The sequence below is a fragment of the Eptesicus fuscus genome, chromosome 7, assembly GCF_027574615.1.
Source record: "Eptesicus fuscus isolate TK198812 chromosome 7, DD_ASM_mEF_20220401, whole genome shotgun sequence".
NCBI lineage: Eukaryota > Metazoa > Chordata > Mammalia > Chiroptera > Vespertilionidae > Eptesicus > Eptesicus fuscus.
This window is the reverse complement of record NC_072479.1, coordinates 4,516,433-4,534,568: the sequence shown is the minus strand read 5'-3', so window position 1 is coordinate 4,534,568 and position 18,136 is coordinate 4,516,433. Positions and strand designations below refer to the sequence as shown.

The following is an 18,136-nucleotide window of genomic DNA, read 5'->3' as shown; positions in this document are numbered from 1 at the left end:
ATATAAGATCCTTAGTTAATCTCTTTCCCCCCTTCCCTCTGATATTCATCAGTCTATTCCAAGTTTCCATGCTTCTGATTCTATTTTATATCACCAGTTTACTTTATTCTATAGATTTCTTGTTCATTTATTTTTATTTTTAGATTCAGTTGTTGATAGATATGTATTTATTGCCATTTTATTGTTCATATTTTTTATCTTTTTCTTCTGTTGCTTATTCCTTTTCTTAAAGAATACTTTTCAACATTTCTTATAATACTGGTTTGGTGGTGATGAACTCCTTTAGCTTTTTCTTATCTGTGAAGCTCTTTATCTGGCCTTCAATTTTAAATGATAGCTTTGCTGGGTAAAGTAATCTTGGTTGTAGGTCCTTGCTATTCATCACTTTGAATATTTCTTGCCACCGGCTTCTGGCCTGCATAGTTTCTGTTGAGAAATCAGCTGACAGTCATATGGGTACTCCCTTGTAGGTAATTAACTGCTTTTCTCTTGCTGCTTTTAAGATTCTCTCTTTGTCTTTAATCCTTGGCATTTTAATTATGATGTGTCTTGGTGTGGGCCTCTTTGGATTCCTCTTGATTGGAACTTTCTATGCTTCCTGGACTTGTAAGTCTATTTCTTTCACCAGGTAGGGGAAGTTTTCTGTCATTATTTGTTCAAATAGGTTTTCAATATCTCTCTCTCTCTTCTCCTTCTGGCATCCCCATAATTAGAATGTTGGTATGCTTGAAGTTGTCCCAGAGGCTACTTGCACTATCTTCATTTTTTTTAATTCTTTTTTCTTTTTGCTCTTCTAATTGGGTGTTTTTTTCTTCCTCGTATTCTATATCGTTGATTTGATTCTCAGAATCCTCTACTGTACTGTTGACTCCCTGTAAATTATTCTTTATTTCAGTTAGTGTATGCATAAGTTATGACTGGTCCTTTTTCATGTCTTTGAAATTCTCACTAAGATCCTTGACAGTCCCACTAAGTCCCTTGAAGCTCTCATGAAGATCCTTCAGTAACCTCATAACTGTGGTTTTGAATTCTGTATCCAGTAGTTTGCTTGCTTCCATTTCTTTGATTTGTGACATGTTTCTTTGTCTTCCATTTTTGCTGCTTCCCTGTGTTTGTTTCTGTGTATTAAGTGGAGCTTCTTTGTCTACTGGAGTTGGTAGAATGGCCTTGTATAGCAGGTGTCCTGTAGGGCCCAGTGGCTCAGCTTCCCCAGTCACCTGAGCTGGACACTCTAGGTGCACCCTTATGTGGACTGTGAACACCGTCTTGTTGCAGTTGAGTCTTGATTGCTGTTGGTGTCACTGAGAGGAAATGACCTCCAGGCTACTTGGCTGTGAGGACAAGCTGAGACTATTTTGGAAGAACTGCTGTGCATGAAACACCCTTATGGAGCAGGATTGCTTCAGTGGGGTTTTGGTGCTCACTGAGTCTGCCCCTTGAGTGTGTTGCTTGTGGATGTGTAGAGTTGTAATCTGGTATGGTCTGAAGCTTTCCACTGGGTGCACTGGCTCTGGAGTCTCCAGGGAGATGCAAAGTCAGCCACTGTCTGGGGTCACCTGTCAGGAGCTACAAAGAGATCTGTAGATGGCTACTACCTGTATTGAGTTTGGAAGTGCTCAAGCGAGGCCCAGCTGTGAAGCAAGGCAGGCTGGTGCTAATACCAGTCTTGGGCCTTTTATTGATAGGTTTGGGGCACACTGACACCAGCTGCAGCTTGTTTGAGAGATTTTAACAAAGTTTGAAGCCTGAGCCAGGACAGGCCATTCATATGGAAAAGTTGCTGCAAACAGCTTGGGTGGGGCTGCAAATTGGATGGGTCAGGGTCTCAGAATCACCAGGGCAGAGCAAACAGTGTACGCCAGGCTCATGGAGACTTAATATGGCTACCAGTCAGCCCAGCAACAAGAGAGGTCCTAGCATAGGAATAATGACCTCTATGAGCACCCCTGTATGGGAGAATGCCACCCCTGAGTTCCTGCCCTGTTGCTAGACAATCCAGTTCCTCCCCATACAGTGTGTCTGGGTCCCCCAACACCTCCTGGTGCTGGAGCTCAGAGGATTTAGGAGTTAAGTTTTTGTGCCAACCCTTTAAAAGGACACCTTGTCTCCATCAGCCTCAGTGTCCCTCACCTACAATCCCTGCTTGCTTTTAAAGCCTGAAGTTATGGGGACTTCTCTTCCCAGCTCTGGAACACTGGGTTGGGGGTCTGGTATGGGGCTGAGACTCCTTGCTCCTCACAGGCAGTCTCTGCAGGGACAATCTCCCTTCCGATTAAAAAAAGGCACACATGGGTGCTGGACCAGCCCGTTCCATGTCTTCAACCCCCTACTTGTCTCAGTGTGCTTTCTTTTTTACTTCTCTAGCTGTAAAAAATGTGCTTCCATTCAGTCAGCTCTCAGGCAGTTCTGAATGATGGTTGCTCTGTATTTTAGTTGTAATTTTTATGTGGTTGTAGGAGGTGGTGAGTTCCGGTGTTTACCTATGCTGTCATCTTGGTTCACTTCCAAGATTATTTTTCTTAATGCTTTTAAAATATTTTTCAGATTTTAACACATAAATTTTTGGTATACCACTATTATTTTACATTAAGTCAAACCATGTAAATTTGCCTATATTTATAAATCAAAATAGTATAATACTATCAATTTCAGAAGTTGAACTTAATTGATTTTCTTAATAGATTTTAAGGGCATTTGCAGTTTTTTTGTTGGCCCCACCACTCAGTACTTACTCTCTTGTGCCTCAATTCCTTTACATAAAAATTATCCTAATATATAAAAACCCAGTGTCCGTAACATCCAAAATGACCAGAAGTCAGTGCTGGTTTGCCATGGTTACCCAGCACTGACTGCCTCAGCTGTGGGAGCCCGGATCCAGCATTGACTGCTGAGGGGGCTGTGGATCAGGCCCAGAGAGAGGCCCGGGGAGAGAGAAGGAGGGTCTGATCCATGGCCTCCATGGTACTATTGATCAGCACTTGCCTCTCTCGTTCGCTCTGGGCCTGGCCAGCAGCCGCGAGTCTCTCGGGCCTCAGCTGGGGCTGCTGATCAGCCCCGCCTCTCTGATCAGGCCCGTTGATAGGCACAGAGATGCTGACTGGCATAGAAACTGACCAATCAGAACCAAATCTGGGTGAAGTGTAAGGAGCTAGTGGCTGCCTAGGAAGTGGAGCTTTTGATGCTGACTGGCATAGAAACTGACCAATCAGAACCTAATCTGGGTGAAGTATGAGGAGCCAATGGCTGCCAAGAGGTGGAGCTTTTGACACTGACTGGCATAGAAACTGACCAGTCAGAACCAAATCTGGGTGAAGTGCAAGGAGCCAATGGCTGCCTAGGAGGCGGAGCTTTTGACGCTGACTGACATAGAAACTGACCAATCAGAACCTAATCTGGGTGAACTGCAAAGGCAGAACTTAAGGTGGGGGCTGAGGAGGGGTTTTAAGGGCAACAGCTGTTTGGTGTAAGGTGTAAGAAAGCGGTTCAATTTTTTGGCAGTATAGTGCATATGGCTGGCTATCAGTCCAGATATAGGGATTATGTATTTTTGTCTGCCAAGAGCATCTCCTCCTGATAAAAAGGCTCCCCCTCCCCATTTAAGCAATCCTATTCTATATAATCTATCTATACTACTAAAAGGGTAATATGCTAATTAGACCGGGCCGACCGGCCGTCTTCCGGATGTCTGACTTCCTTCTGGACAAAGCCATGGTGTGGGGGGGAGGCTGAGGCAGAGGCCGTTAGGGGCGATCAGGCTGGCAGGGGAGGGCAGTTCAGGGTGAGATCAGGCTAGCAGGGGAGGGCAGTTAGGGGGCAACCAGGCCAGCAGGGGAGAGCAGTGGTGGCGAGATCAGGCCTGCAGGAGAGGGCCGTTGGGGGCGAGATCAGGCCTGCAGGGGAGAGCCGTTGGAGGCAACCAGGCCTGCAGGGGAGGGCAGTTGGGGGCAACCAGGCCGGCAGGGGAGGGCAGTTGGGGGCAAGATCAGGCCAGCAGGGGAGGGCATTTGGGGGCGAGATCAGGCTGGCAGGGGAGGGCGGTTGGGAGAGAGATCAGGCCGGCAGGGAAGGGCAGTTGGGGGCGAGATCAGGCCTGCAGGGGAGAGCCGTTGGAGGCAACCAGGCCTGCAGGGGAGGGCAGTTGGGGGCAACCAGGCCGGCAGGGGAGGGCAGTTGGGGGCAAGATCAGGCCAGCAGGGGAGGGCATTTGGGGGCGAGATCAGGCTGGCAGGGGAGGGCAGTTGGGAGAGAGATCAGGCCTGCAGGGGAGAGCCGTTGGAGGCAACCAGGCCTGCAGGGGAGGGCAGTTGGGGGCATCCAGGCCGGCAGGGGAGGGCAGTTGGGGGCAAGATCAGGCCGGCAGGGGAGGGCAGTTGGGGGAGAGATCAGGCCGGCAGGGGAGGGCTGTTGGGAGCAAGATCAGGCCAGCAGGGGAGGGCAGTTGGGGGCAACCAGACCGGCAGGGAAGGTCCGTTGGGGGCAAGATCCGGTTGGCAGGGGAGGGCAATTGGGGGAGAGATCAGGCAAGCAGGGGAGGGCAGTTGGGAGCAACCAGGCTGGCAGGGGAAGGCAGTTGGGGGCAACCAGGCTGGCAGGGGAAGGCAGTTGGGGGTGAGATCAGGCCTGCAGGAGAGGGCCGTTGGGGGCAACCTGGCCGGCAGGGGAGGGCAGTTGGGGGCAACCAGGCCGGCAGGGGAGAGCAGTTGGGGGTGAGATCAGGCCGGCAGGGGAGACGGGTGATCGGGCACGCAGGCAGAGAGGTTAGGGGTGATCAGGCAGGCAGGCAGAGGGGTTAGGGGCAATCAGGCAAGCAGAGGCAGTTAGGGGCAATCAGGCAGGCAGGCAGGTGAGCAGGTAGGATCCAGTGATCCCATATTGCAAGAGCGATGTCTGACCACCGGTTTAGGCCCGATCCCCATTTAATCCTCACAACCGTATAAGGTAGGTTATTATAATTACATACTAGTGGCCCAGTGCATGAAATTTGTGCACGGGGTAGGGGGGTTCCCTCAGCCCAACCTGCACCCTCTCCAATCGGGGACCCCTTGCGCATGTGGTCCCCCATTGGAGAGGGTGCAGGCTGGACTGAGGGAAATTTGAGAGCTTAGATCAACTGCCCTCCCCTGCCGGCCTGATCTTGGACATCCCCTAAGGGATCCCCGATTGGAGAGGATGCAGGCTGGGCTGAGGGAACCTCCCCACCCCGTGCACGAATTTTGTGCACTGGGCCACTAGTATGTAATTATAGTAACCTACCTTATACGGTTGTGAGGATTAAATGAGGTTATGTATGTGAAATGCTTAAAACAATACCTGGAATATAGGTAAATGTTAACAATTATATATTACTTTCATATTGAGAAAAAAATACATGTTGTGAAACATCATCAGTTTTTTAAGAGGGAGTAGAGATATGGCTTTTATTAAGTAATTGATCATTAAAGCATTTGTATTTGAGTTTGGCTAATGGGGAGTATCAGTAGACAGAAGGGAGAAATGCGTACCATCAGATGTCTGTTCCTCTGGCTGCCTCCCTCTAATATTGATTTAGGTTGGATGTACTTCAACTAAAGTTTGCATCATCCTTCCAGATGGCTTTCTATACAAGACTTGCACATTTCAGGTTCTAGCATCCACTTGCTCTATTGGCCTTAATAATTGTGAGTCTATTTGAATTATCTATTTCATATTCGTGAATTGTAGTAGTGTGTAATTATTAAACTGTTGGTTCATTTGATCTAAGCTGTCAAATTTCTGTGCATTATCATCATACAATGTCCTAATCTGGCTTTGGTTATTTTCTTTGCTCTAAAGTCTACTTTGTCTGATAATTATGTAGCCACTATAACATTTTAAGATTGTTTTCTTGATATATATGTTTCATACTTTTGCTTTCAGCCTGCCTGTTGTTTTATTTGAAATAAGTTTTTTTATACTTAGTAAATAGTTGTTTTCATTCACTTGGGCAATCTCTGTCTTATAATTGGTGCAGTTTGGACATATATTTTAATCTAATTATTACTATATTAGAGTTTAAGTGTGTAATTTTTGTATTTATTTTTGTTTGTTTCTGTTTTATTTTCCTTCTTATGGCAGGAGTTTTCTGGAATTCCGTTTTTATTATTTTGTAATGTTTTTGAGTGTATCACTTCATATAGCATTTTTAGGATTACTCTAGGTATTACATTTGTATATATATTATTAAAGTCTACTAGTGTCATCATTTTACCAGTTCTAATAAAGTGTCAAAAATCTTGAAAAAGAATCCTCTGGTGAGGATTAACAAACAAAACACAAAAAGAATTGACACTATCACACAGCTTCTGTGTACTTGGTCCTTTTCTGTCTAGCCTGACTTTTTTATCAGCTGCCCAGAATCCGTTAGTTCACTAGAGAATGTGACAGGTAATCAGAAATTTAAAAAAAAAAAATTCTACTTTACATAAGGGAAAGTGGTGTAGAAAGATTAATTTTTTGTTAATTTTCTACAACTAGTTAGTGGTGAGGTTGAAATCCAAGTTCTTGGTTTTTATTCGTGACTTGTTCTTTTTTTTCCAATTTTATTTCCCAGGATGATCCACATACTAACTTAGTGATTGAAGCTATAAAAAATGATCATCTAAGGCAAATGGAACGTGAAAGGTAATATTTGGGGCACTAAATAATTAAAACTCGATAATATTGGTTAAATTTATATAAAAGGGTTAAATGTGCATATGATTATTTCTTTGAAAACTTGTTATTTGCAGTATATTTCTTGAATAGTCTGACTGTTTCATCATTTCTGTACTTTACTGGATTCTCTTTTTTCCTTCACAATAAGCACATTACTCATTTGATTCCAGTTATTCTTCCTCAGTTATTCTTATTTCCTTGTAACTTACTTTTTCCTCTGTATTTGGTGCAACATTAGAATTTTGTTCGTTACTTTTTTTTTAAATTATATCTTTATGTGTTTTTGTCCAGCCTCCCAATTAAATTTCAATTCCCAAAGACAAAATTATTTCTATTTTATTCCTTCCTTCAGTCTGGTACATAGTCTCTGCCACGCATGTTTCGAAACTTCTAATACTTATTGAATATTCAACTTGTATATTAGCAGTATATCACATGATATACAGGGCCCTTAGTTGTTTTTTAATTGTGGTACAATACACATAACAGTTTACCATCTAAACTGTGGTGCATAATTCTTCATGGTTCGGTAGTATTAAGTACATTCACAATGATTTGTAACAAGAACTTCCCCAAATTCCTAAACTGCAACTCTGTACCCATTGAACAGCTCTCCAGCATCCCCTCCCCAGCCCCTGGCACCCACCTTTCTACTTTTTGGTCTATGAATTTGTCTGCTCTAGGAACCTTATATAGGTGGAATCACATTATTTGTCCCTTTGTGACTGTCTTATTTCACTTAGCATAATGTCCTCAAGGTTCATCCATGTTGTAACAAGTGTCAGGATTTCCTTCCTTTATAAGTCTGTACAATATTCCATTATATGTATGGGAGGGCCCTTAATCTTTAGGAAGTAGTTTAACTTTAAAAATAAAACAGAAACGTACTTCTGGAGAGATAAGCATAGATGCACTTTCCCCTGTTCTTCTCACTAAGTCCAAATAACAACTCTGGAAATTACATGTAAAAAATATATATAAGGAGAAAAGTGGAGAGAAGAGGGCAGATCAAGGGATCTTGGGACACGATCAGTGAGTTCCCTTCATTTTTCCCAGACTTTGAACTGAAGAAGCTGGAAAGCAGAAAATGCTCATGGGTGCATTAAACAAACAAAAGACCTACTTTCTCTAGCTACAGGACAAGGAAAGGGGTAGGCCAGCAAGACAAAACTTTTAGACACATACCACAGAAAAAAAACACCTGGCCCTACCCCATGCATGCCAGCAAAAGCCAAGTGAGAGAGAGCCAGACTCCCACCCTCACAAAGCCAAGTAGGGAACCAGGACTGTAATCCGCAAAGGCCCTTAGTGAGTCTCAGCGCTCTGGTTTCAGTGGACAGGACATGTGGAGTCGAGAACTCCACCCCACCCGGCAGTACGAGGCACTCCTCCCTCTCACTTGGGGGATAGTGGGTAATTAGGGATTTCAGCAGCAGCAGTAACAAGGCCACCCCACTGTGATGTCAGTAGGAACATGGTGAAAGCAAGAACTCTTATGCCACCCCTCAGAAATGAGGATCCCCTCCTATCTTGGGTGTCACAGAGGCCATGTGGGGAAACTGGACTTGTTTTACCTAGCAATACTCAGGTGATGTCTCTTCTTCCCCTGCCAGAATGAGGTCAAAAAAACTAGCCAAAACAAAAGACTTAAATAAAATTCAGTCTCATAATGCAAAATGTTCAAGTTTTTATAAAAAATCACTCATAATAACAAGAAAATCTTAAATTGAATGAAAAAAGACAATTGATAGATGCAATATTGAGATAACAGAGATGTTATAATTATCTGACAAACTTTAAAGCAACTGATAAAAAGGGCTCCAACAAGCAATTATGAACATGCATAAAATAAATTAAAAAATAGAATACCACCTGGCCACGTGGAGCATCATCCTGTACACCAAAGGTTGCAGGTTTGATTCCCAGTTGGGGCACATACCTAGGTTTTAGATTTGATCCCTAGTGAAGGCATGTATGGGAGGCAACTGATCGATGTTTCTCTCTCACACCAATGTTTTTCTCTCTCTCCCTTCCTCTATCTGAAAAAAAAATCAGTTAAAAATATACCCTTGGTTGAGGATTAAAAAATAAATAAAAAATAGAACCCTTCAGAAAAGCAGTAGTCTCAGCAAGGAAATATTACTATTGGACCTCAGTTTAAATATTGTAAAATTAATAATTAGGTCATTTTATTATACCACTTAAATATCCTCCAATAAATATAAGACTATATATTAAAAAAGAAGAGCCAAATGGAAATTTTAGAACTACAAATTACACTCACTGAAATAGAAATTTCCACAGATGGTGTCAATGGGAGAATGAATGGGAGATGAAAGATTCAGTGAACTGGAAGATAGAAAATGGAAATTACTGAATCTGAACAACAGAGGGAAAGTGGTCCCAAAGCATGTTTAAAAATGAACAGAGCCTCAGGAACTTGTCGGGCTTTAACTGAAGATCTAACATTTGTGTCATCCATGTCTGGGAAGGAGAGGAGAAACAGATTGGGCTAAAGAAATGATGGCTGGTAACTCCCCAAACTTAGCAAGAAAAAAACCTACAATTAGAAAAACTGAACGAATCCCAAAGAGGATAAACAAGGAAATCTATGTCAAGATATATATTGATTAAACTTCTGGGAATTAATCGCCACATCTTGAAACGAGGCAGAGAAAAACAACACATAAGGGAAAAGTGATTAGAATGACAGTGGTAGTCTTAAATCAGTAACCTAAGCTCCCAGCCGAAGAACCTAGAAAAAGTAGAGCAAAATCAACCCAAAGGAAGCAGAAAGAAAGAAATAATGACAAATTCATTAACATTAGAGAGAGAAACGATAGATAACATCAATGAAATACTTCTAACACAAATGATAAAAAAAGAGAGAGAAGACACCAATGTCAGGAACAAAACGGGCTCTCACTGCTGACCCTGCGGACATCAAAAGGATAATAAGGGGTCACTACACACATCCCTATACACACAAATTAGACAACTTAGCCTGAACAGACCACTTTTTTTGAAAACACAGCTACCACTTCTCACCTAATGTGAAATAGAGCATTTGAAGAGATATATATATGAAATTGAATTTATTATTTAAAAAATCCCAAGAAATCTGACCCAATAGAAAAATTATAGCAAATGTTTAAAGAATAATTAGCATCAGTTCTACACAGTCTATTCCAGAAAACAGTTCATTTTATAAAGCTAGTATTACCCTGATACCAAAATAAAACAAAGTACCAAGGGAGATGGGGGGTAGGGAATATAGACCAATATCTTATGAATAGAGATGCAAAAATTCTTCAGAAATTCTAGTGAACCAAAATACTATAAAAATATAAAGAGGATTATGTACCCTGAGAGCAAGTAGGATTTACTCTAGGAATGCAAGATTGGCTTAGCATTTAAATATCAGTTAATACATGATATGAATAGAATGAAAGACAAAAACAACATGATCATGTCAGTATAAGCCAAAAAACATTTTGGACAAAATTCAAAATCCAAATAACTTTAACCAAGCTAGTAGTAGGAAGGAAGTGCCCCAGTCTGGTAAAGGACATATATGACAAGTCCACGTTTGACATCACACTAATGGTAAAAGACTGACTACTTCCCCCCTCAGATCAGGAACAAGAAAAGGGTATCTACTCTCACCAATTCTACTCAACATATGCTGGAGATTCTAGTTATGGAAATTAGGCAAGAAATGGATTAACCCTTTGCACTGGCTTGCTTTTTTCTCGATTCCTTTATTCTACTCTGGATTTAATTTTTTAAATACCCCAGATTTTACAAAGCGCGGCAGTAGAATAAAAAACTGGAGTTTCTTTTCATACAAACTTATTTATTTGGATTTTTTTATATTTCAAATTATTGATACATTCAAAGAGTATAAAAAGAGCTGCTACCGATGCTAACCGTGTCGAGTCACACTCGACATCCGAGTGCAAAAGGTTAAGAGACATCCAGATTGGAAAGGAAGAAGTAAAATTATCTCTGTTTATAGATCACATGATCTTGAATACAGAATATCCAACATAAAATTTTAGAATCCACTAAAAAATGATTACCACTAATAAACAAGTTCAGCAAAGGTTGCAGAGTAAATTATCAATATACAGAAGTCAATGTATACTATAGAAAGATGTTATACTAATTATATTTTATTGATTTTTTACAGAGAGGAAGGGAGAGGGATAGAGAGTTAAAAACATCGATGAGAGAGAAACATCAACCAGCTGCCTCCTGCACACCCCCCACTGGGGATGTGCCCACAACCAAGGTACATGCCCTTGACCGGAATCGAACCTGGGACCCTTGAGTCCGCAGGCCGACGCACTATCCACTGAGCCAAACCAGTTAGGGCTACTATACTAATTATAAATATTTCTCTCTTCTCCGCGTCCAGCGCAGCTAGAGAGCGATCCGGTTCCTGAGTAGGGGCTGCTGGGGTTTGAGAAAATGAAAGAAAGAGACAGACACAGAGATAGAAGGAAAAAGCTGGGGCTGGGTGGGACCACTGTCCTCTGACAGACAGGGACCCAGAGCCAATACAGCATGTTTATTTTATACAGCAAAAAACAGGAATTTTTATTAAAAGTCAAGACAAAGGAGATTATGTGCATTCTTGGGTGGGTCCAAGTCATATTCATTCCTGGTGCTTGGTTGGATTTAAATAACAAAACCCACCCCCTGGCACCTGGGCTGAAGGTCAAGCTGACGACACTCCTGCCTTTTGGCAAAGCAGAGTTTCCAGGACGTGGCTTTGCCAACGCCACTGGATTCAGCTGACAATAATTAAAGAAATGCCCCTGTGCCTTCCCAGGCGCTCTCTACAACTAATGACTTATATGAAAATGAAGTAACAATTATATTTACAATAGCATAAAATAATTAGGAATAAATGTAATACAAAACTTATGCCTTGAAAACTATAACCCATTTTGAAAGGAATGCTAAATAAATGAAATGACATCATTAATTTATAAATTCAAATTAATTTATAAATTCAATACAATTCCGATCGTAATCCCATCAGTGTTTTTTAAGAAAGTGACAAGTTGAGCCTAAAATTTCTATGGAAATGTAAGGGATACAGAATAGCCAAAACAATGTTGAAAAAGAAGACCAAACTGGAGGACTCAAACTATAAATCTATAGCAATCAAGATAGTGTGATAGTGTTTAATCTAGTACAGTGATGGGCAACCTTTTGAGCTTGGTCTGTCAAACTTCGCCAAAAAACTGAGCATAACTCTGGTAGTGTGTCACTTTGAGGAAAAAACATTATTTCACAAATGTTTCATCATCAGGAGCAGCAAATGTTTCATCCTCGGCATGCGGCCACCTCAGCGGACGCGTGTCATCAGAAATGGCTACACGTCAGTGCTGACACACGTGTCATAGGTTCACCATCACTGATCTAGTAGGATATATATATATATACACATATATATATATATATATACACACACATACACACACACACACACACACACACACACACACACACATCATTGGAATGAAATTGAGTATCGAGAAATAAACTCTTACAGATATCCTATATAATAAAAGGCTAATATGCAAATCAACCGAATGGCGGAACAACTGGTCACTATGATGCGCACTGACCACCAGGGGGCAGATGCTCAATGCAGGAGCTGCCCCCTGGTGGTCAGTGCACTCTGCTCAGCTAGAAGCCAGGCTAACAGCTGGTGAGCATAGCAGCGGTGGCGGGAGCCTCTCCCGCCTCTGTGGCAATGCTAAGGAAATCCGACTAACGGCTTAGACCCACTCCCGGACTGCAAGAGGGCACAGGCCAGGCTGAGGGACCCCCTGCCCGAATTCACGAATTTTGTGCACCGGGCCTCTGGTTGTGAATAAAGGTACCAATACAATTCCACAGGGAAAAGATAGTCTTTTCAACAAATTGTGCCTGGACAATAGATATTTGCATGCAAAGGAAGGAAGCTGGACCTCTCTCTCACACCAAACACAAAAAATACTTCAAAATAGAACACAGCCCTAACCAAATGTAAGGGCTAGCTAGACCTGAAAAATTCTTAGTGGAAAAAAACACATGGAAGTAAATATTATAGACCTTGTGTTAGACAATGGCTTCTTAGATATGCCACCAAAAGCACATGAAAAGAAAAAAATAGGTGAATTAGACTTCATCAAAATTTAAAACTTTTGTTCTTCGAAGAATTTCATCAAGAAAGTGAAAAGACAGTGCACAGAATGGGAGAAAATATTTGCAAACCATGTATCCAAGAAGGGACTTATTTCTGTGATATATAAAGAGGTCTTCTAATTCAATAATTAAAAGACCATAACCTAGTTAAAAATGTACAAAGGATCTGAGTAGACATTTCTTCAAAACAGATATGCAAATGCATAATAAGCACTGTAAAAGATGCTTAACTTCTGTACTTACTAGAGAAATGCAACTCAGCACCACCATGAGATACCACTAATATGACTATAATTAAAAAAGACAGATGTAATAACAAGTATTGGCAATGTCACACCCACTGGTATGACTAATAAAAAAGACAGATGTAATAAGTATTGGCAAAGATGTGGAGGAATTGAAATCTTATATGCTGATGGTAGGAATGTAAAATGGTACAGCCACTTTGGAAAACTGTGGAAATTCCTCAAAGATTAATCCAGCAATTTCTCTCCTAGGTTTGTACCCAGAAGAAATTAGAGCAGTTATCCATACAGTAACTTGTATAGGAACGTTTATTATTCCTACTATCCAAAAAGTAGAAACAACCCAAATGTCCACAAACTGATGGATAAATGATACATGGTCTTTTCATGCAGTGGAATAATATTTAGCCATAAAAAAGAATGAAGTACTGATACATATGAACCATAACATTATGATAAACTAGAAGCCTGGTGCACAAATTCGTGCACAGTGAGGTCCAGTCAGCCCGCCCTGATCGGCTGATCAGGCCGGGCCAGCTGTGGGGAAGGGCCGCGGGCAGTTGACCAGTTGGCCTACCCGCTCGTTGAACTCCTGGTCGAACTCCCAGTTGAGGGGACAATTTGCATATTAGCCTTTTATTATATAGGATAAAAAAAGCCAGTCACAAAAGACCACATATCCTGTGATTCCACTTACATGAAAGAAAGGTATAGATGAGGCAAATCTATATAGACATGTAGTAATTCAATTTTACTGTTTACCATACACTATGTCCACATATAGTGTAGGTATATAATGTCAGATGCAGAGCCTTTTTTCTCCCAAGTTCTTTCTTCCTTTAGTTTGTCAGCATGTATCATAAAGTAGAAGAAAAGTGAACTGTTGACTCAGAAGGCAGTCATGGCTTCCATTTCCTAGTCATGATTTTCAACCTGACTTATAAATAGATTTCTAGTGTAGCTGTTAACCGTTCAGTAGGCTTCATGGTATGTTAATTTTGATATATTAATGTTTACACTTTTTTTTTACATTTTATACCATGTTTCTTTATAAAAATATTTTGTTTGTTTGATATAGAAAAGCCATGGCCGAAAAATACATCATGACAGCTGCAAAACTCATTGCTCCTGTAATTGAAACATCTTTTGCTGTAGGATATGACTGGTAAGAGGGATATTCATTATAAGTAGATGTGTATGGTATTTTCTTTTCATAATTTATACTTTTATTGGTATAAAATTTTATCTGATACTAGAGGCCCAGTGCACGAATACGTGCATGGGTGGGGTCCAGCCAGCCCAGCCCCAATCAGGGCAGGGCTTGTCGGGAGGAGGACCCACCTGGATTAGGGCCCAATCAGGGCCCCCGATCAGGTCCGGGCCGGCTGGGGAAAGGGGCTGCAAGTGATTGGCCAGCAGGCCTCGCCCCCAATTGGGGGTGGGGGGCCAGTTGGGGGTGGGACCAGCCATGGGGAGGGGCGGTGGGCTGGTGGGCTGCCTCTGAATGGGGTGGGCGGGGGGTGCCAATCAGGGGCCAGCGGCCTGGGGGCGTGGCCATGGGTGTTGGCCAGCTGGCGCTGCCCCTGATTGGGGTGGGGGTGTAGATCTGGGGTGGGGCTGGCCGGGGGGAGGGGCTGCAGGAGGTTGGCTGCCCAGCCTTGCCTCCTGTTGGGGGCTGGCCAGGGGAAGAGGCTATGGGTCTATCATGGTGGGGTGGGCTGATCAGGGGCACGGCTGCCCAGGGGTGGGGGATAAGGGAGGGGGCGTTTGGCTGGCAGGTCCTGTTATTGATCGGAGTGGGAGAGTCTGATCAGGGGCAGGCTGGCGGGGGGGAGGGGCCACGAAGTTGGCCACCAGCCCAACTCCCTGATCGGCCAGTTCACTGGCCACAGTGGGCATCATAGTGACCAGTTGTTAGGTCGTTATGGCTGTTACGGTAGCTGCCTTTTTATATATATAGACTAGAGGCCTGGTGCACGAAATTCATGCATGGGGTGGGTGTCCCTCAGCCCAGCCTGCACACTCTCCAATCTGTGATCCTTCTGACAATCCAGGACTGCTGGCTCCCTACTGCTTGCCTGCCTGCCTGCCTGATTGCCCCTAACCGCTTCTGCCTGCCAGCCTGATCACCCCCTAACCACTCCGCTGCCAGCTTGATCGACGCTTAATTGCTCCCCTGCCGGCCCGATTGTCCCTAACTGCCCTCCCCTGCCAGCCTGGTCACCCCTAACTTTCTTCCCCTGCCGGCCTGGTTGCCCCTAACTGTCCTCCCTTGCCGGCCTGGTCGCCCCCAATTGCCCTCCTCTGCCGGCCCGGTCGCCCCTAACTGCCCTCCCCTGCAGGCCTGATCACTCCCAACTGCCCTCCCTTGCAGGCCTTGTCCCTCCCAACTGCCCTCCACTGCTGGCCTGATCACCCACAACTGCCCTCCCCTGCTGCACCATCTTGTGTGTTGGAGTGATGGTCAATTTGCATATTACCTCTTTATATAGGATGATTTGAAATATTTTCTCTTATTTTGTAGGTTGTCTTGTCATTTTGTAGATTGTTTCTTTTGCTTTGCAGAAACTTTAGTTTGATGCAGTGTCACTTGTTTAGTTTTTATTTTGCTCCTTATGCTTTATGTGTCATATCCAGGCATTGCCAAGACCAATGCCAAGGAGCTTTTCCTCGTGTGTGTGTGTGTGTGTGTGTGTGTGTGTGTGTGTGTGTGTGTGTTTTTTTTCTAGGAAGTTTATGGTTCTCGTTTCTGATTTTATTTGAGTCTTTTCTCTATTTTTCCCAGATAATCTAGCTAAAGATTTGTCAGTTTTGTCTATCTTTACAAAAAACTAGCTCTTATTTTCGTTGCTCTTTTCTACTGTTTTTCTAGTTTCTATTTCATTTATTTCTTCTCTGGTCTTTGTGTTTTTTCTTTATTTCCTTCTTTTTTCCCTTTGGGCTTAGTTTGTTTTTATAATTTTAGTTCCTTGAGGTATATAATTAGGTTGGTTTTTTTAAAAGATTTTTTTTTCTTAATGTAGGTATTTATTGCTATAAACCTCCCTTTTTGAATTACTTTTGCTGCATCCCATAAGTGTTGGTATGTTTTCATTTTATTTGTTTTAAGATATTTTTAAATTTTTTCTTTTGACTTCCTCTTTTACCCATATGTTATTCTGGGATGTGATTTTTAATTTCTACATATTTGTGAATTTTTCGGTTTTCCTCTTGTTATTTACTTTTAATTCCATACCATTTGCTAAGGTTTGTTTTGTAACAGCACATGATCTATCCTGGATAAAGTTGTGTGTTTGCTTGAGAAGAAGGTATATTCTGCTGCTGTTGAATGGAATGTTCTGTATATCTCTGCTAGGTCAATCTGAGCTAAGGTATAATTCAATTCCAATATTTCCTTTTTCATTTTCTCTTTGGATAATTGATCTATTATTGAAAGTATGGTATTGAAATTTTCTACTATTATTCCATTGTTATTTCTTCCTTCAGATCTGTTATTTTTTGCTTAAGTATATTTTAGTGCTTTGATAGTAAATACATTTATATTTATGATTATTATATCTTCTTGATAACTAGACCTTTTTGTTGTTACATCGTGACTTTTTTATATTTTGTTACAGATTTTGACCTAAAGTCTATTTTGTCCAGGTATAGCTACTTTTTTGCTTTCCCTTATATATGGAATTTTTTTTTTCCATCCCTTGAATGTGTGTGTCCGTACAGCTGAAGTGTTTTTAATCCGTTCAGGCACTCTATGCTTTTTTATTGGAAAACTTAATTCATTTACACTTAAAGTAATTTTTTATGGCTAAGAATATTTATAGGTTAATTAGTAATTATTGATAGGCACTAATGCCATCATATTGCATTCTGGCTCATTTGTAGTTGTTTTATTCCTTCTTCCTCCTTTCTCTTTTGCTGTCTTTATGAATTGATGATTTTCTGTAATGGTATGGTTTTATTCCCTTCTCTCTCTGTTTTGTGTATCTACTGTAGGTTTTTGCTTACATAAACATCTTATAGATATAACAGTTTATCCTAAGCTAATAACAACTTGAGTTGCATATAAAAGCTGTCTACTTACACTCCCCACAATTTTGATCTTGATGTCATAATTTACCTCTTTTTATATTGTGTATCCATTAACAAATTCTTGTAGCTATACTTATTTTTAATACTTTAGTCTTTCAACCTTTATACTAGAGTTAAGTGATTGACATACCACCATAATAAAATATTAAAGTATTCTGAATTTTACTATATAGTTACCTTTTCCAGTATAGTTTATATTTTTATACATTTTCATGTTACTAGTTAGTGTCCTTTTATTTCATCTTAAAGAACTCCTTTTAGCCCTAACCAGTTTGGCTCAGTGGCTAGAATGTCGGCCTGCAGACTGAAGGGTCCCAGGTTCGATTCTGGTCAAGGGTATGTACCTTGGTTGCAGGCACATACCCAGTGTGCAGGAGGCAGCTGATCGATGTTTCTCTCTCATCGATGTTTCTAACTCTATCCCTCTCCCTTCCTCTCTGTAAAAAAATCAATAAAATATATTTTTTTTAAAAAAGAACTCCTTTCAGCATTTCTTATAAATCAGGTTAGTGGTAATGAATTCCCTCAGCTTTTGTTCATTTGGGTAAATCTATTTCTCATTTCTGAAAGACAACTTTGCCAGGTGAAGTATTCTTGGTTGCCTTTTTTTTTTTCTTTTAGCACTTTGAATATATCATTCCACTCTCCTAACCTTCAGGTTTCTGCTAAGAAATCTGCTAAAATCCTTATGGGGATTCCTTATATGTAAGTAATTATTTTCCTCTTGCTGATTTAAAAATTCTCTCTTGTGTGTAACTTTAGCCAGCTTTATTATACTGTGTCTTGGAGAAGATTGTTTTGGGTTAAAATTTTGAAAGTTTACCCATTAGCTTCATGAACTTGGATGTTCAAATCTCTCTCCAGATTTGGGAAGTTCTTAGCCATTATTTCTTTGAAATAAACTCTCTGCTCCTTCTCCCTCTCTT

The 18,136-nt window shown here is 41.5% G+C and overlaps 1 protein-coding gene across 1 annotated transcript in view; it reads left to right on the top strand.

Annotated features, from left to right (window-relative positions):
* Positions 1 to 18,136, top strand: part of IFT88 (intraflagellar transport 88) — a 203,627-nt gene that overhangs the window by 57,448 nt on the left and 128,043 nt on the right. The window contains exons 13-14 of the mRNA XM_054718696.1: positions 6,569 to 6,639; positions 14,200 to 14,286. Coding sequence (XP_054574671.1) covers positions 6,569 to 6,639; positions 14,200 to 14,286 — 158 coding nt within the window. The remainder of the gene's footprint in view (positions 1 to 6,568; positions 6,640 to 14,199; positions 14,287 to 18,136) is intronic.